We start from the raw sequence: 12,500 nt of genomic DNA on the forward strand, positions 1-12,500 counted from the left end.
GACTCACTTTGAAATATTTTGATGTTTTCTGTCGTGTTTCTTCTTTTTATGTAAATTAATGATATTAATGCTTTAACAGAAGTTTCAAACCGATTCGGCCGTTTAAACACAAAACGTGACTTAAAACTCCTCCAGAATGAAACTTTCCTGTGTTCAACATTTCCCTCCTGATTTCTGCTCTCGAACGCATCGTCTCTCTGAACGTTCTCGTGCAGCCAGAAAACACATTTAAGATTCAAATTAAATGAAACAGGAAATATTCATTTGACTGTTTTTAAAACATAAAATGTTAAAAATAATATTATTTTATTTTCTTCACACTTCTTTTTTGTATTTTCCAGTCTTTTAATAAAATAAACAGAATCTTAATTTGAAGGTGAGATTTGACTTGTTGCCACCAAACTTTTATTTTGAAATTTACCCGCTGAGGGTAAAAGTGAATATATATAATATTAGTAAGTTAAAGATCAGATGTGTGAAAAGGCTCTTTATGTTTTTATCTGATCAGGTTTCAATAATCGATCAATAACAGCAGAACGTTTCAAGTCAGATTTAAAGAGATTTATTTTCCAGATAATTTGAAAAAAAACTTATTTTGTGAACGCAGCCTCGTTCTGATCTCATGTTTCCACATAAAACACACGACTTCTTTCTTCATATTAAAAATACGTCTGAAGTTTAACATGACAATATTCACACGTAAACATGGAGAACATGACCCATGTTCTCTACGTTCTAACTCTTTATTTCCTGTTTCGTTCTCCACGTTCTAACTCTTTATTTCCTGTTTTGTTCTCCACGTACTAACTCTTTATTTCCTCTTTTGTTCTCTACGTTCTAACTCTTTATTTCCTGTTTCGTTCTCTACGTTCTAACTCTTTATTTCCTCTTTCGTTCTCTACGTTCTAACTCTTTATTTCCTGTTTTGTTCTCCACGTACTAACTCTTTATTTCCTCTTTTGTTCTCTACGTTCTAACTCTTTATTTCCTCTTTTGTTCTCTACGTTCTAACTCTTTATTTCCTCTTTTGTTCTCCACGTTCTAACTCTTTATTTCCTTTTTTGTTCTCCATGTTTTAACACTATTTCCTCTTTTGTTCTCCACGTTCTAACTCTTTATTTCCTTTTTTGTTCTCCATGTTTTAACACTATTTCCTTTTGTTCTCCACGTTCTAACTCTTTATTTCCTCTTTTGTTCTCCACGATTCTAACTCTTTATTTCCTCTTTTGTTCTCCACGTTCTAACTTTATTTCCTCTTTTGTTCTCCACGTTCCAACTCTTTATTTCCTCTTTTATTTTGTCGTCTTCAGGACGTTTGTGTTTGTTTTCAGGTTTAAAGGTGTTTCTGTTCTTGTGTCTGTGCTGCGTTCACTGTTCACGTCAGGCTGCAGGACGTTAAAGCACCGGTCAGATTACACCTGAACTTGTTCTGTAAACATTTCATCATCAGTTTTTACGTATTTAAAAGATAAAGAAGAGTTTCATTTCATCGTCTCGTCTCTCTGAACAGTTTTAAACTGAAACTAACTTCAGATTTTACCTTCAAATGTTCCGTTTAATTTCTTGCCAGATTTCCTGAGAACATCGAAGATCCTCCGAGACGTCTCTTCTCTCTGGAGACTCTTTGTTTTCGGTCTTATTGTGTGCAAACAGATTTGATTCCTCTTTAAATAAAAGTTACACCGTGTTTGAGGAGAATCTGTCACTGAGATTTATTAATAAAACCTGACACTCAGAATTCACACCGGCGACTTCCTGCAGCTCATTTATCCGCCAGGTTTTTCACAATAAAACAACTAAAATTGATGACTTTAATCTTCTTAAACTCCCGTCAGGTTGAGATGAATCTTCCTGCGTCTCAGCTGTTTCTGAACTTCTGTTTCGTCTATATTTTTCTGTTTTATTGTGTGTAAACAGATTTGACTTCCTGTTTAAATAAAATGCAGCTTCTCCTCTCAGCTCCACAGACGGAGTGTTTTAAAGGGAATCTGTCACTGAGATTTATTAATAAAACCTTCCTGCAGCTCCGGTTTTTCAGAATAAAACAGCAGAATGTACAAACGGATGACTTTGTTTTTCCTGATGAACTAAATCTTTGTCTCTGAAGGTTTCAGCGTCTCGTAACTCTGAACTCACGTCTCCGTGTTTCTTCATCATCGTACCAACACACACTCACACACACACACACACACACACACACACACACACACACACACACACACACACACACACACACACACACACACACACACACACACACACACACACACACACACACACACACACACACACACACACACACACACACACACACACACACACACACACACACACACACACACACACACACACTCACACACTCACACACACACACACACACACACACACACACACACACACACACACACACACACACACACACACACACACACACTGCTGAAACAGAAGTGGAGCTCCAGTTTCAGATTTTAAAGTTAATTCTCCAACAAACGGTTGTTTGTAATTTCCGTGCCTCTGACACCTGCCTGATGAAGATGACCTCCTCCTCCTCCTCCTCCAACATCGCTCGATTTTTCTACATTTTACGTCTCTTCTAAAATTTTAAAGCCTTCAGAGACCGACGTGAGATTTTGTGCTGCAGATGTTGAACACGTGAAAATTTAAATCTTTTTTTTCTTCAGACCGAATATAAACGGTTGATATTAAAGCTGCAGCGGCTCAGTCATCCTTCACGAACACACCGAACACCAGCTTCACCAGCTCCACCAGCTTCACCAGCTCCACCAGCTCCACCAGCTCCACCAGCTTCACCAGCTTCACCCGTTTTACACGATTAAATCTCAATGTACATTTAAAGGTTTTCTCAGTTTTTTTTAACTTCTCAGATTTCAGCCTCAAACTGGATCATTTATGATTTTATTTCTTTTAAATGAATAAACTGAATATTTTAAAGCTGCTGGAACAAAATGAAAAATATCTAGAAACTTCAGATGCTTATTAGTTTATCATGAGTTCATCCTGCACGTTTAACGTCTGCATCTTCTGGACGTTTCAGCTTCCTTCTCGTTTCCTGTTCGTGTCTCTGAAGCTCAGGAATAAAGTTGACATTTAAAATCAGCTGATTAAATGATTTAAACACGAAATTCTGCTTCATTTAAAAATGTTTAAATTCAGCTTAATTTAAGCAGATGGAGTTCAGAGTTTGTTGCAGATTTTAAAGGTAAACTTTCTTCTGCAGAAACGAACCGAAACATATTTAAAAAAAAAAATCATGAAGAGGAATTTTAAAGTTTAAAGCAGCAGCAGCAGCAGCAGCAGCAGGAGCAGGAGGAGCAGCAGGAGCAGGAGCAGCAGGAGCAGGAGGAGGCTGCAGGTTTTCAGCTGCAGGTTTCGGGGAGATGCTGGTGTTTCTGTGGAGCTTCACCTCCCTGCTGATGGATTTTTTTTTCTGTGCTCGTGTTCATGTGATTAAATGTGAAAATCTCTCATTGATTTCTGTCAGACTTCCTGCAGCTCGCCTCACAGGCGCTTCAACACTTTTAAACTCTCATTTTAAAGGAAAAAAACAACTTTCCCGACAAACAAAAGAGAATTTAAAAACTCTGATCTGATGATTTTTATTTTAAATGCAACGTATAATTTATTATTAAAATTACACGTGTCTGTTTTCAGTGTACAGCTGATGTTTCTCCAGTTTATGTGGATTTAAAGTCTTTCTGTTTGGTCCTGCTGCGGGAGGATCAGAGATGAGCTCCGTGTCTGCCGTTTCAATCACGGAGTTTAAACATGACGTTATTTTGTGCTCTTTAATTGAACCTCTGACCCACTTCCTTTATTTCCTCCGCGTCCTGCTTCCTAAATAAAATATCCTTTAAATTTATTTCACATTTTTATAAGCTGATGTTTGTGATCAAAGAGAATCTCGGTGATTTAATTGAATAGTTGATTATTAATGATTTGAATTATCCTCCAACCTGTAATGACTCCCGGAGTCCCGGGGACCGGGGACCGGGGACCGGGGGCTCGCGCTGCTCCGCCGCCTCACTGCGCTCTGAGCGCGCGGCGTGTTCGTGCAGCTCCAGACCGCGTGCCACATTTCTTTCAGTGAATAATCGGCTCGAGACGTGGAAACACAATTTCATCCACATTTTTGTTTGATAAAAGACGTGCTGAGGCGGGAACAAAAAACACTCCGCGCTTCAGCTCGCGCGCGGCGGTCAGCTGGAGAGCTCGAGCCCGCCGGAGAGGAGCCGGGAGGCGGCGCGAGGAGGCGGCATGCTCCGGTGTCCGCGGAGACAGCGGGAGGAAACCCCGACAGTTTGGTTTTATTCACATTCATTTACTTTTTAACAAATTAAAAACGGAACAAACGTCACTTTTTAATCGGGGTTTTTGTTTGTTTGTTTGTTTGTTTGTTTTGTAGAGGAAGAGATTTAAATCATTTCCTGGACTGAAAGTTTCAACTCAAACATTTTCTGTCTTATAAGAAGTGACGAGCAGCGCGTGCGCGGTGTCCTCTGCTGCACTTTGATTTATTGGAGTGTTTTTTAGATGTAAACTCAATCTGTGACTGAACTCGGTGGAAACTTTCCGTCCTGCAGCGGTCAGCCTCTCTCGGCTCCTGCAGGACGAACCGGACTCTCCTCCACCGTTTTTCTAACGGGACCGGTTCTGGCACCGCGTAGCAGACACATGAAAAGTTGCGTGTTTTTCGGTATCTTTACCTCTGGGCCGCTGTGTTGGCGTCCAAAATCCCCGCGCCCTGCATCCAGGAGCGGACCGGGGTCATGCCGGTGGGGAGCGGCTCCTCCTTCATGGTCAGGGCCCCCCGGGGGAGGCTGTCCTGGATGGAGAACATCAAAGTGTCCTTCTGGGAGCTTTGTCTTCACCAGAAACAAGAAAGAAGAAGAAGAAGAAGAAGAAGAAGAAGCGGAATAATCCTCCCTGTAGCAGCCACTCACAAAGCCAAAGGACCACCTGGATTAAGGTGGAGGAGAGGAGCGACAAGGAGGAGGAGGAGGAGGAGGAGGAGGAGGAGGGGTGGGGGACACACCAGCGAGCTTCCCCAAAGTAGCGGGTCCTGATCCAGAGAAGAGCCCCGGATCCCTCTGGGTTTCTCCGGGCTTGTTTTAGATCCCAGAACCGGCTTCAAACCGGGTCTGTGTGAAGTTAAAAGAGGGCGGAGAGAGGCGCGCGGAGCGGGGAGAGCATCTCAGAGGAGCCGGGGAGGCGCGGAGCGGAGCTCAGCCGGGATCCGGAGAGCCTGACGCCGGGAGGACGGAGCGGGTAGAGCCGGGATCAGAGGGAGGCGAGCCGTTGCGGATTGTGGAGAAATGAAAAGTGGGATAAAAAAAACACGCCAGCGCTTCAAAAAGGAGTCAAATGAAATGATTAGCAAACAAGAGGGAGGGACGGACCGAGGAAGGCTGCGGCTCCCGCGGGAACAGGAGGATTGGGCAGCGAGAAATCTCATCCCCTCCCTTCCCGGCTCTTTATGGCTCCTCTGTCCCGGCGGAGAGCTCCTTCTCCCGGGGTCCGGGGATCTGGAAGCTCCCGGGGGACCGGCGTGGACCAGTTGGGGGCGGGGCCACCACCAAAAAAGGACGCTTCATTTGCATACCAGTCGCACCTCTGGCGCCCGATTGGCCCGAGTCTCGCGGTGCGTCACTGTTTCTTCAGAGCGCGCGCCAAATAAGGGTTTCCGCGTGTTTGGGGCCGCGTGCACTGCAAAAAGTGACGTTTAAAATGTACGTTTTTAAAAACAGCGCGCGAGAAACGGGAGTTAATGAGAGGAGCTGAAAGGTGCAAAAACACACTGCATGATGGGAACATTTTAAACACACACGGGCTGAGGTGGGAAACTGGTCAAGATAAAGGTGATGATGAGGATGATGATATCTGTGACTTCAAAACCACTTCGCATGTCACAAATCATCCTTTTTCATTTCAGCCCAGCCTCCGTTTTCCCGCCACCCCAAACACCTCCACCGGCAGGTTCCGTCACCTCTCTTTAAGGAAGGCGGGAAGCGGTGATGAAGTGAGCTGTTGAGGCTGACAGGCTGCAGCTGCGGCTCCTCCATCCAAACCTTCCTGCTCCTCCATCCAAACCTTCCTGCTCCTCCATCCAAACCTTCCGGCTCCTCCATCCAAACCTTCCGGCTCCTCCATCCAAACCTTCCGCCTCTTGTTTCCTGCGCGCGGCTCCTCCATCCAAACCTTCCGGCTCCTCCATCCAAACCTTCCGCCTCTTGTTTCCTGCGCGCGGCCCGCTCGCTCTCCGCGAGGCGCGCCAGCTTTATTTGGAGGAGACGAGACAGTCATACAGAACCTGATCAGAAACAGCATCAGTATTCTCTCAGACTTCTGCAGATTCTGGAGGATTAACTGGTTTCATGCGGAATAATCTCCTCTGTCATCCGCCGTTCAGCCTGACTGACACGGGCGGCGCGCAAATTTGGCACCAATTTGCGCTTTTTTTTTTACGCATGGACATATGGCGCTTTCCTCCTCTCACACACACACACACACACACACACACACACACACACACACACACACACACACACACACACACACACACACACACACCGGGAGGAACAGTCGATAATAAGCTGAAAGTGTTTTATTTCTGTCTGTTTGGTTGTTTTTTTTACATTTAAATTAATCAGAAACTGAGAAATAATCATATTAATATTAATAATAAGAATGATTATTTCTCCTAATAATGATAACGGTGAGGTGCTGTAATCACCACTCGATGTTTTGGGGGATATTTGACATCTCCAGCACTCATTGTTTTTGTTCTTTTCGTGGCAGCAGCAGAATTCCTCTAATTAAGCAAAAACCGGGGAGCAGCGCTGATGAAATATTTATCCTCCTTTAGCCCGCTGCCGTCCTCCGGGATCACACACGTCTGGAAGAGACGGGGAAAATACTTGGTGCGCGCGCGGGAGAGAAAAAGTCAATGAGACGCTGCAAACATGTTGGCGGTGAGGATGAGGAGGATGAAGAGGAGGCCGGCAGACGGCAACAGGCTCATCGGCCCGAAAACATTTGTTATAAATATCATCTGGTTAATAATTATAACCACACGTCTTAGTTCATCACGCTTCAATTAATAAATACAAATCTTTATTGTTTTAATGAAATAAATCTGACTGTAACTGTTATTATTCATTTTTTTATATGTAGATTTTCTGGAATATTTTCTAGAAGCTGCTTTTGTTTTAAAATATGAATTTTAAATTGAACATGGTTTTATTTGATTTTCGATGAATGTCAGATTCAGTTTTCGGCCTTTTTTTGGAGGCGAATCTGGATTTGAACTCCTGGAACCTCCTCCGACGTTTCTCTAAAAGCTCGTCCAACATCGAGACCTTCAAAATGTTCCCTGAAACAGAGAAGAATCTAAAGAACACCCTGAAATAAACCTGGAACCTCCTGGAACTCCAGAACCTCCTCTAACCGACACGCTGAAGAGTCCTTGAAAACCCTGGAACCTCTAAAAGATGTCCAACAACACAGAACCGGCCTCCAAACCTCCTGACCAACTACAGAACGTTTCCTATAGACGTCCTGGAACATCCTGGAACCCGTAAACCTCCTCTGGATCCTCTTAAATCCCTCAGAATCCCCTGAGATCTCTGAACTCCTCCAGGAACCTCCGTCCTCTAGAACCCTCTCAGAACCACAGCATCTCCTCTAGAACCCGTTACAACCATCTAAACCTGAATTAAAGAACCTTAAATCCCCTCCAGAACACCGTGATCTGCTTCATAGAGAACTACACGGTTTCAGAGAACAGTATTTATTCTGCTGTAAAGAACCTGACGTTCTAACCGGACTGATCAGAAAGAGTTCTGGTTCTCTGATGTCTGCAGAACCTTCACAGGACGTTCTCCATGTTTGTGAAACCTTCTGCAGCAGAACCACAGATGGTACTTTGTTCTGAGGATGAAGGCGTTCTCCGGTCTGCAGACACACGGCGCCCCCCAGTGGACTTAGCGGGTTCTGCAGGACGGACCGGTGCAGCAGATCGGAGACAGTTCTGACAGTTTGAATAAATATGCAGTGATAAAATAATGAAATTAGAAAATTATCTTCAACAGAAACCAAGAGCTCAGTGAGGAAGAGGAGGAGACGGTTGATGAAGAGGTGACAACAGCTGAGAGTCCACTTCCTGTTTCCTGTCATCATCACAGATTCAGATATTAAACGATGAAGTCGCTGCTGTTGGTTGTTTATTTATTGTTTTTGTTTATTTCTGAGACTCTGAAATCTTTAAAAACTCCTCAGAAATAAACACTTTAATCATTTTTAAATCTTCTCTTTATTTCCTGTCTGATCAGTTATTATCAGATTTATAATTAATATCTCATTTAGTTTCAGTCCCTATTATCACTTTTCTCTGCTTTTTATTTGATTTTATTCTCTCCAGGTGAATAAATTAGAAACGTTTCATTTCACTGATCGATTATGTTGACTCATGTTCTCTAAATTATTTCTCTAATTTTGCAGAGAAAACTGAAGCACAGAGTCCTGATGAGCGCAACTGCTTTTATTTAGAAATGTTTTATTCTCCTAAATATAAAAAAAACAACAATTAAAAAAGAAATATAGTTTTTAATGTTTCAGCTGACGGACGTGTTTCTGATGTTGAACTCAGTTTGACTGCAGAAAAATAAAAGAATAATTCAATCACTGAATAATAAAATCTTCTTCCAACATGTAACACGTGTGTTTACAGAAACATTTTATATCCGAAGCTGCATGTTTGTAGTTTGTAGTTGAGATTATTAAAGAACGATCAGCAATCTATCGGCTGATTCATGTTTAATTAATGTTGGAGGTGAATTTACCTTCTAAAAGACTTCCTGGTTTTTCACCATGACGATGCGTTCAAGGTCATCACCACGTTGGACATTAACGACACCATCATCACGGCCAAGAGAATTCTTAATAACAATATTATCTCCATATATATATATATATATATATAAAACAATTTAGCATAATAATAATAATGCTCTCAGTCAAATGGTTTAAAATTGTTTTTAGTTATGAAGTGGATCAATAATTTATTGATAATTCATACTGACGTTTACGAGCTGCGTTTCTTTTCTGACTGGATTATTTACAATATTATCATTCATGTATCATCAACATCATATCAACATTTCATATTTAAAATATGGCAGTTTATCGTGACACCAACAGTTCAAAGATCTCCTCTCTGAAAATGACAAACGGTTCGGATCCATAAAACAAAACACGGGATCATCAGAACCGACTTCTTTTATCCAAACTAAATTCATTTGAATCAACAACAGACTCCAGTCGGACTTTAAAAGTGTAGAAATAACATTCAGTGTGAGGAAAAAACACAACGTCCTGACTCACAACGAACTAAAAATACACCGCAACAACTTTTATAATTAAATACTGGATGAAAGGGTCAAAGGTCAAAGGTCAGGTCCAAAAACTCAACTGAAAAAAGACTAAATGGATCCAGAGCATAGAAAAATATATAAAACACACACAAACACACACTGATGTGATATCAGTGGTTCAAAGTAACTGAGGACTTAATTATTGTACTAAAGTACATATTTACATTATTATTATTATTATTATTATTATATTAGTACATTAAGTCCATATTTCATGACCAGAATTAGTTTTTATTTTCTCTCACGTCAGAGGAAATGTTTTACAATTTATTTCCCGACTGTCATTCAGCAGCTTTAATCACTTAAATTTTAGATTAAAAAAATGTTTCTAAAAATGTTCAAATGTTAAATTAAATATTGTTTTTTAAAAAGAAACTCCAGCTGCACCTTTAACGGCTTAATGTAATGAAGACGTGTTTAAGTTCATCATCCTCATCTGGAGGGTTTATTAAGTGAAGGTAGAGACTGCCATCTGGTGGTCAAAAGACGAGTTACACTGCAGGTCTTTTTAGATGAAGTCTGAATTTATTCTGTCTGCTTACCATCATTTATTTAAAGTTCTGTGATTTACACACATTTTATATTAATAATATAAAACAGAAAAACGTACCTGTGAGATGAACATCACCTCGAATCTCGAGTTCTTCCTCATTGTTAGTCTCGAAAACCTTCTGCAGCCTGAAATAACAGAGAGCATGATGTTCATCACATCGGACACAACACCAACAGAGAACATCTTTCTACTGTTAAAACCAGACAGAAGGAAAAGAAATATTCATCAAGTCTGCCTGAAACTTCGTGCCACAGTTGTTGTCTGTACTTCTGAGCTCTATTAAAATACAGACACGAAAAAACATCATAAAGATGCAAAAAAACATCATAAAGATGTAAAAAACATCATAAAGATGTAAAAAAAACATCATAAAGATGCAAAAAACATCATAAAGATGTAAAAAACATCATAAAGATGTAAAAAATACATTATAAAGATGTAAAAAACATCATAAAGATGTAAAAAACATTATAAAGATGTAAAAAACATCATAAAGATGCAAAAAAACATCATAAAGATGCAAAAAACATCATAAAGATGCAAAAAAAACATCATAAAGAGACACAAAACCGACCACACAGAAAGATGTCAAGTCACCAGACAGAAGAAGAAAACTGAGAAACTGAACACCAAATTGATGAGTTTTCACTGACTTGTCCATCACGAGGGTTTAGGTTCACCCTCGCCCCGGGTGAGAAAGGAGAGGGTCGGGGTTCACCCTCGTCCCGGGTGAGAAAGGAGAGGGTCGGGGTTCACCCTCGCCCCGGGTGAGAAAGGAGAGGGTCGGGGTTCACCCTCGTCCCGGGTGAGAAAGGAGAGGGTCGGGGTCGGGGTTCACCCTCGTCCCGGGTGAGAAAGGAGAGGGTCGGGGTTCACCCTCGCCCCGGGTGAGAAAGGAAGGAGAGGGTCGGGGTTCACCCTCGTCCCGGGTGAGAAAGGAGAGGGTCGGGGTTCACCCTCGCCCCGGGTGAGAAAGGAGAGGGTCGGGGTTCACCCTCGCCCCGGGTGAGAAAGGAGAGGGTCGGGGTTCACCCTCGTCCCGGGTGAGAAAGGAGAGGGTCGGGGTTCACCCTCGTCCCGGGTGAGAAAGGAGAGGGTCGGGGTTCACCCTGAGAAAGGAGAGGGGGGTTCACCCTCGCCCCGGGTGAGAAAGGAGAGGGTCGGGGTTCACCCTCGTCCCGGGTGAGAAAGGAGAGGGTCGGGGTTCACCCTCGCCCCGGGTGAGAAAGGAGAGGGTCGGGGTTCACCCTCGTCCCGGGTGAGAAAGGAGAGGGTCGGGGTTCACCCTCGTCCCGGGTGAGAAAGGAGAGGGTCGGGGTTCACCCTCGTCCCGGGTGAGAAAGGAGAGGTTTGTAAATGAGGTTCACATCCTGAGTCTGAAGCAGCAGCGGAAGTTTATCAGACAAAGTTGTCTTCCATGAACACGTGCTGCTTTTTGACGTTACAATAAATAAAGGAAACACGAAGCGAGTTGTGATCGAGCTGATGACTTTAAACTGAACCAATTGATTTTTGTTTGTTCCACAACTGTTTTATTTCGGCTCCTTTGATAACCAGCAGCTCCTGTCCGTCCTCACATCTTCTCATTCAAACTTTAATCCTGAAGAAAACTTTTAAAACGGGATGATTCTGCGGACAGAAACACGAATGTTTTGTTTTATTTTGTTTTCTGGACGTTTTTTTTGTGGAGTTCATGAGAAATTCGCGGTGACGTCACACTGAATCTAAACTTTTTTAGTTTCATGTGTGTTTTCATATTTGATGACTTTCACACAAACTGCAGCAGGTTTCAAAGAAACCTACCTTCATCTTCTCCGAGCTTCATCACAGCTGTTGAAGACCGCACTTCTACTTCCGGTTGTTTCAGAACACCTGTGTGTGCGCGCGCGCCTTCTCTTCTTCTTCGGTTTTCTTTTTTGTTTTTAGTGGCAGATAGCAGACCAGCTTTAAGGCGCATTACCGCCACCTACTGGACTGGAGCGTGCAGGGAAAAGAAACTAAATTAGTTTATTTAAACCAGATTTATTAGCAAAATTAATTTCATGATTTTATAGTTTAAATTTTTTTCAGTGACCTCTAATTTTACTGCGTTTAAAACTGAAATATGTTTTTTCTTTAATTTGTTTATGTTTATAGTTGGTCAATAAAACATGATGAACTCAGACCCACACAGATAATATGAAAATAAAAACTTCTTTTATTTTAATGTTGCAAACAGATTTACAAATAAGGCAGATAAGATATCTGCAAAGATAAGGATCAGTTTAAGTTTTACGCTAGTGGACCAGCTGTTGGGACAGCAGGACGGGTGGAAAGTAACTAAGTACTTTTACTCAAGTAGCCTCCTGCACTCAGGTGTGGAGGAGGTCCATAGAAATGTTTGAATTTGAGGCCAATCTTCTCAAACGTCGATGTAACTTGTGGAGTTTTAACTGAGTTTTTCTGGCAAAAATTGTAGACTTTGTAAAAAACTGTCTGTTTTTTTTCCCAGTACAACT

The 12,500-nt window shown here is 42.0% G+C and overlaps 1 protein-coding gene across 3 annotated transcripts in view; it reads right to left on the reverse strand.

The window, feature by feature from the left end:
- Positions 1-5,203, reverse strand: part of LOC138633347 (transcription factor COE3-like) — a 135,270-nt gene extending 130,067 nt beyond the window's left edge. For all 3 annotated transcript variants that reach the window (XM_069719523.1, XM_069719525.1, XM_069719522.1), the window contains exon 1: positions 4,725-5,203. In XM_069719523.1, the coding sequence (XP_069575624.1) occupies positions 4,725-4,858 (134 nt within the window). In that variant the 5' untranslated portion in view covers positions 4,859-5,203. The remainder of the gene's footprint in view (positions 1-4,724) is intronic.
- Positions 5,204-12,500: the final 7,297 nt, after the last annotated feature.

The sequence above is a fragment of the Brachyistius frenatus genome, unplaced genomic scaffold (assembly GCF_029030835.1).
Source record: "Brachyistius frenatus isolate BFR_SWC_R1_liver_20210118 unplaced genomic scaffold, ASM2903083v1 Contig_216, whole genome shotgun sequence".
Classification (NCBI taxonomy): Eukaryota; Metazoa; Chordata; class Actinopteri; family Embiotocidae; genus Brachyistius; species Brachyistius frenatus.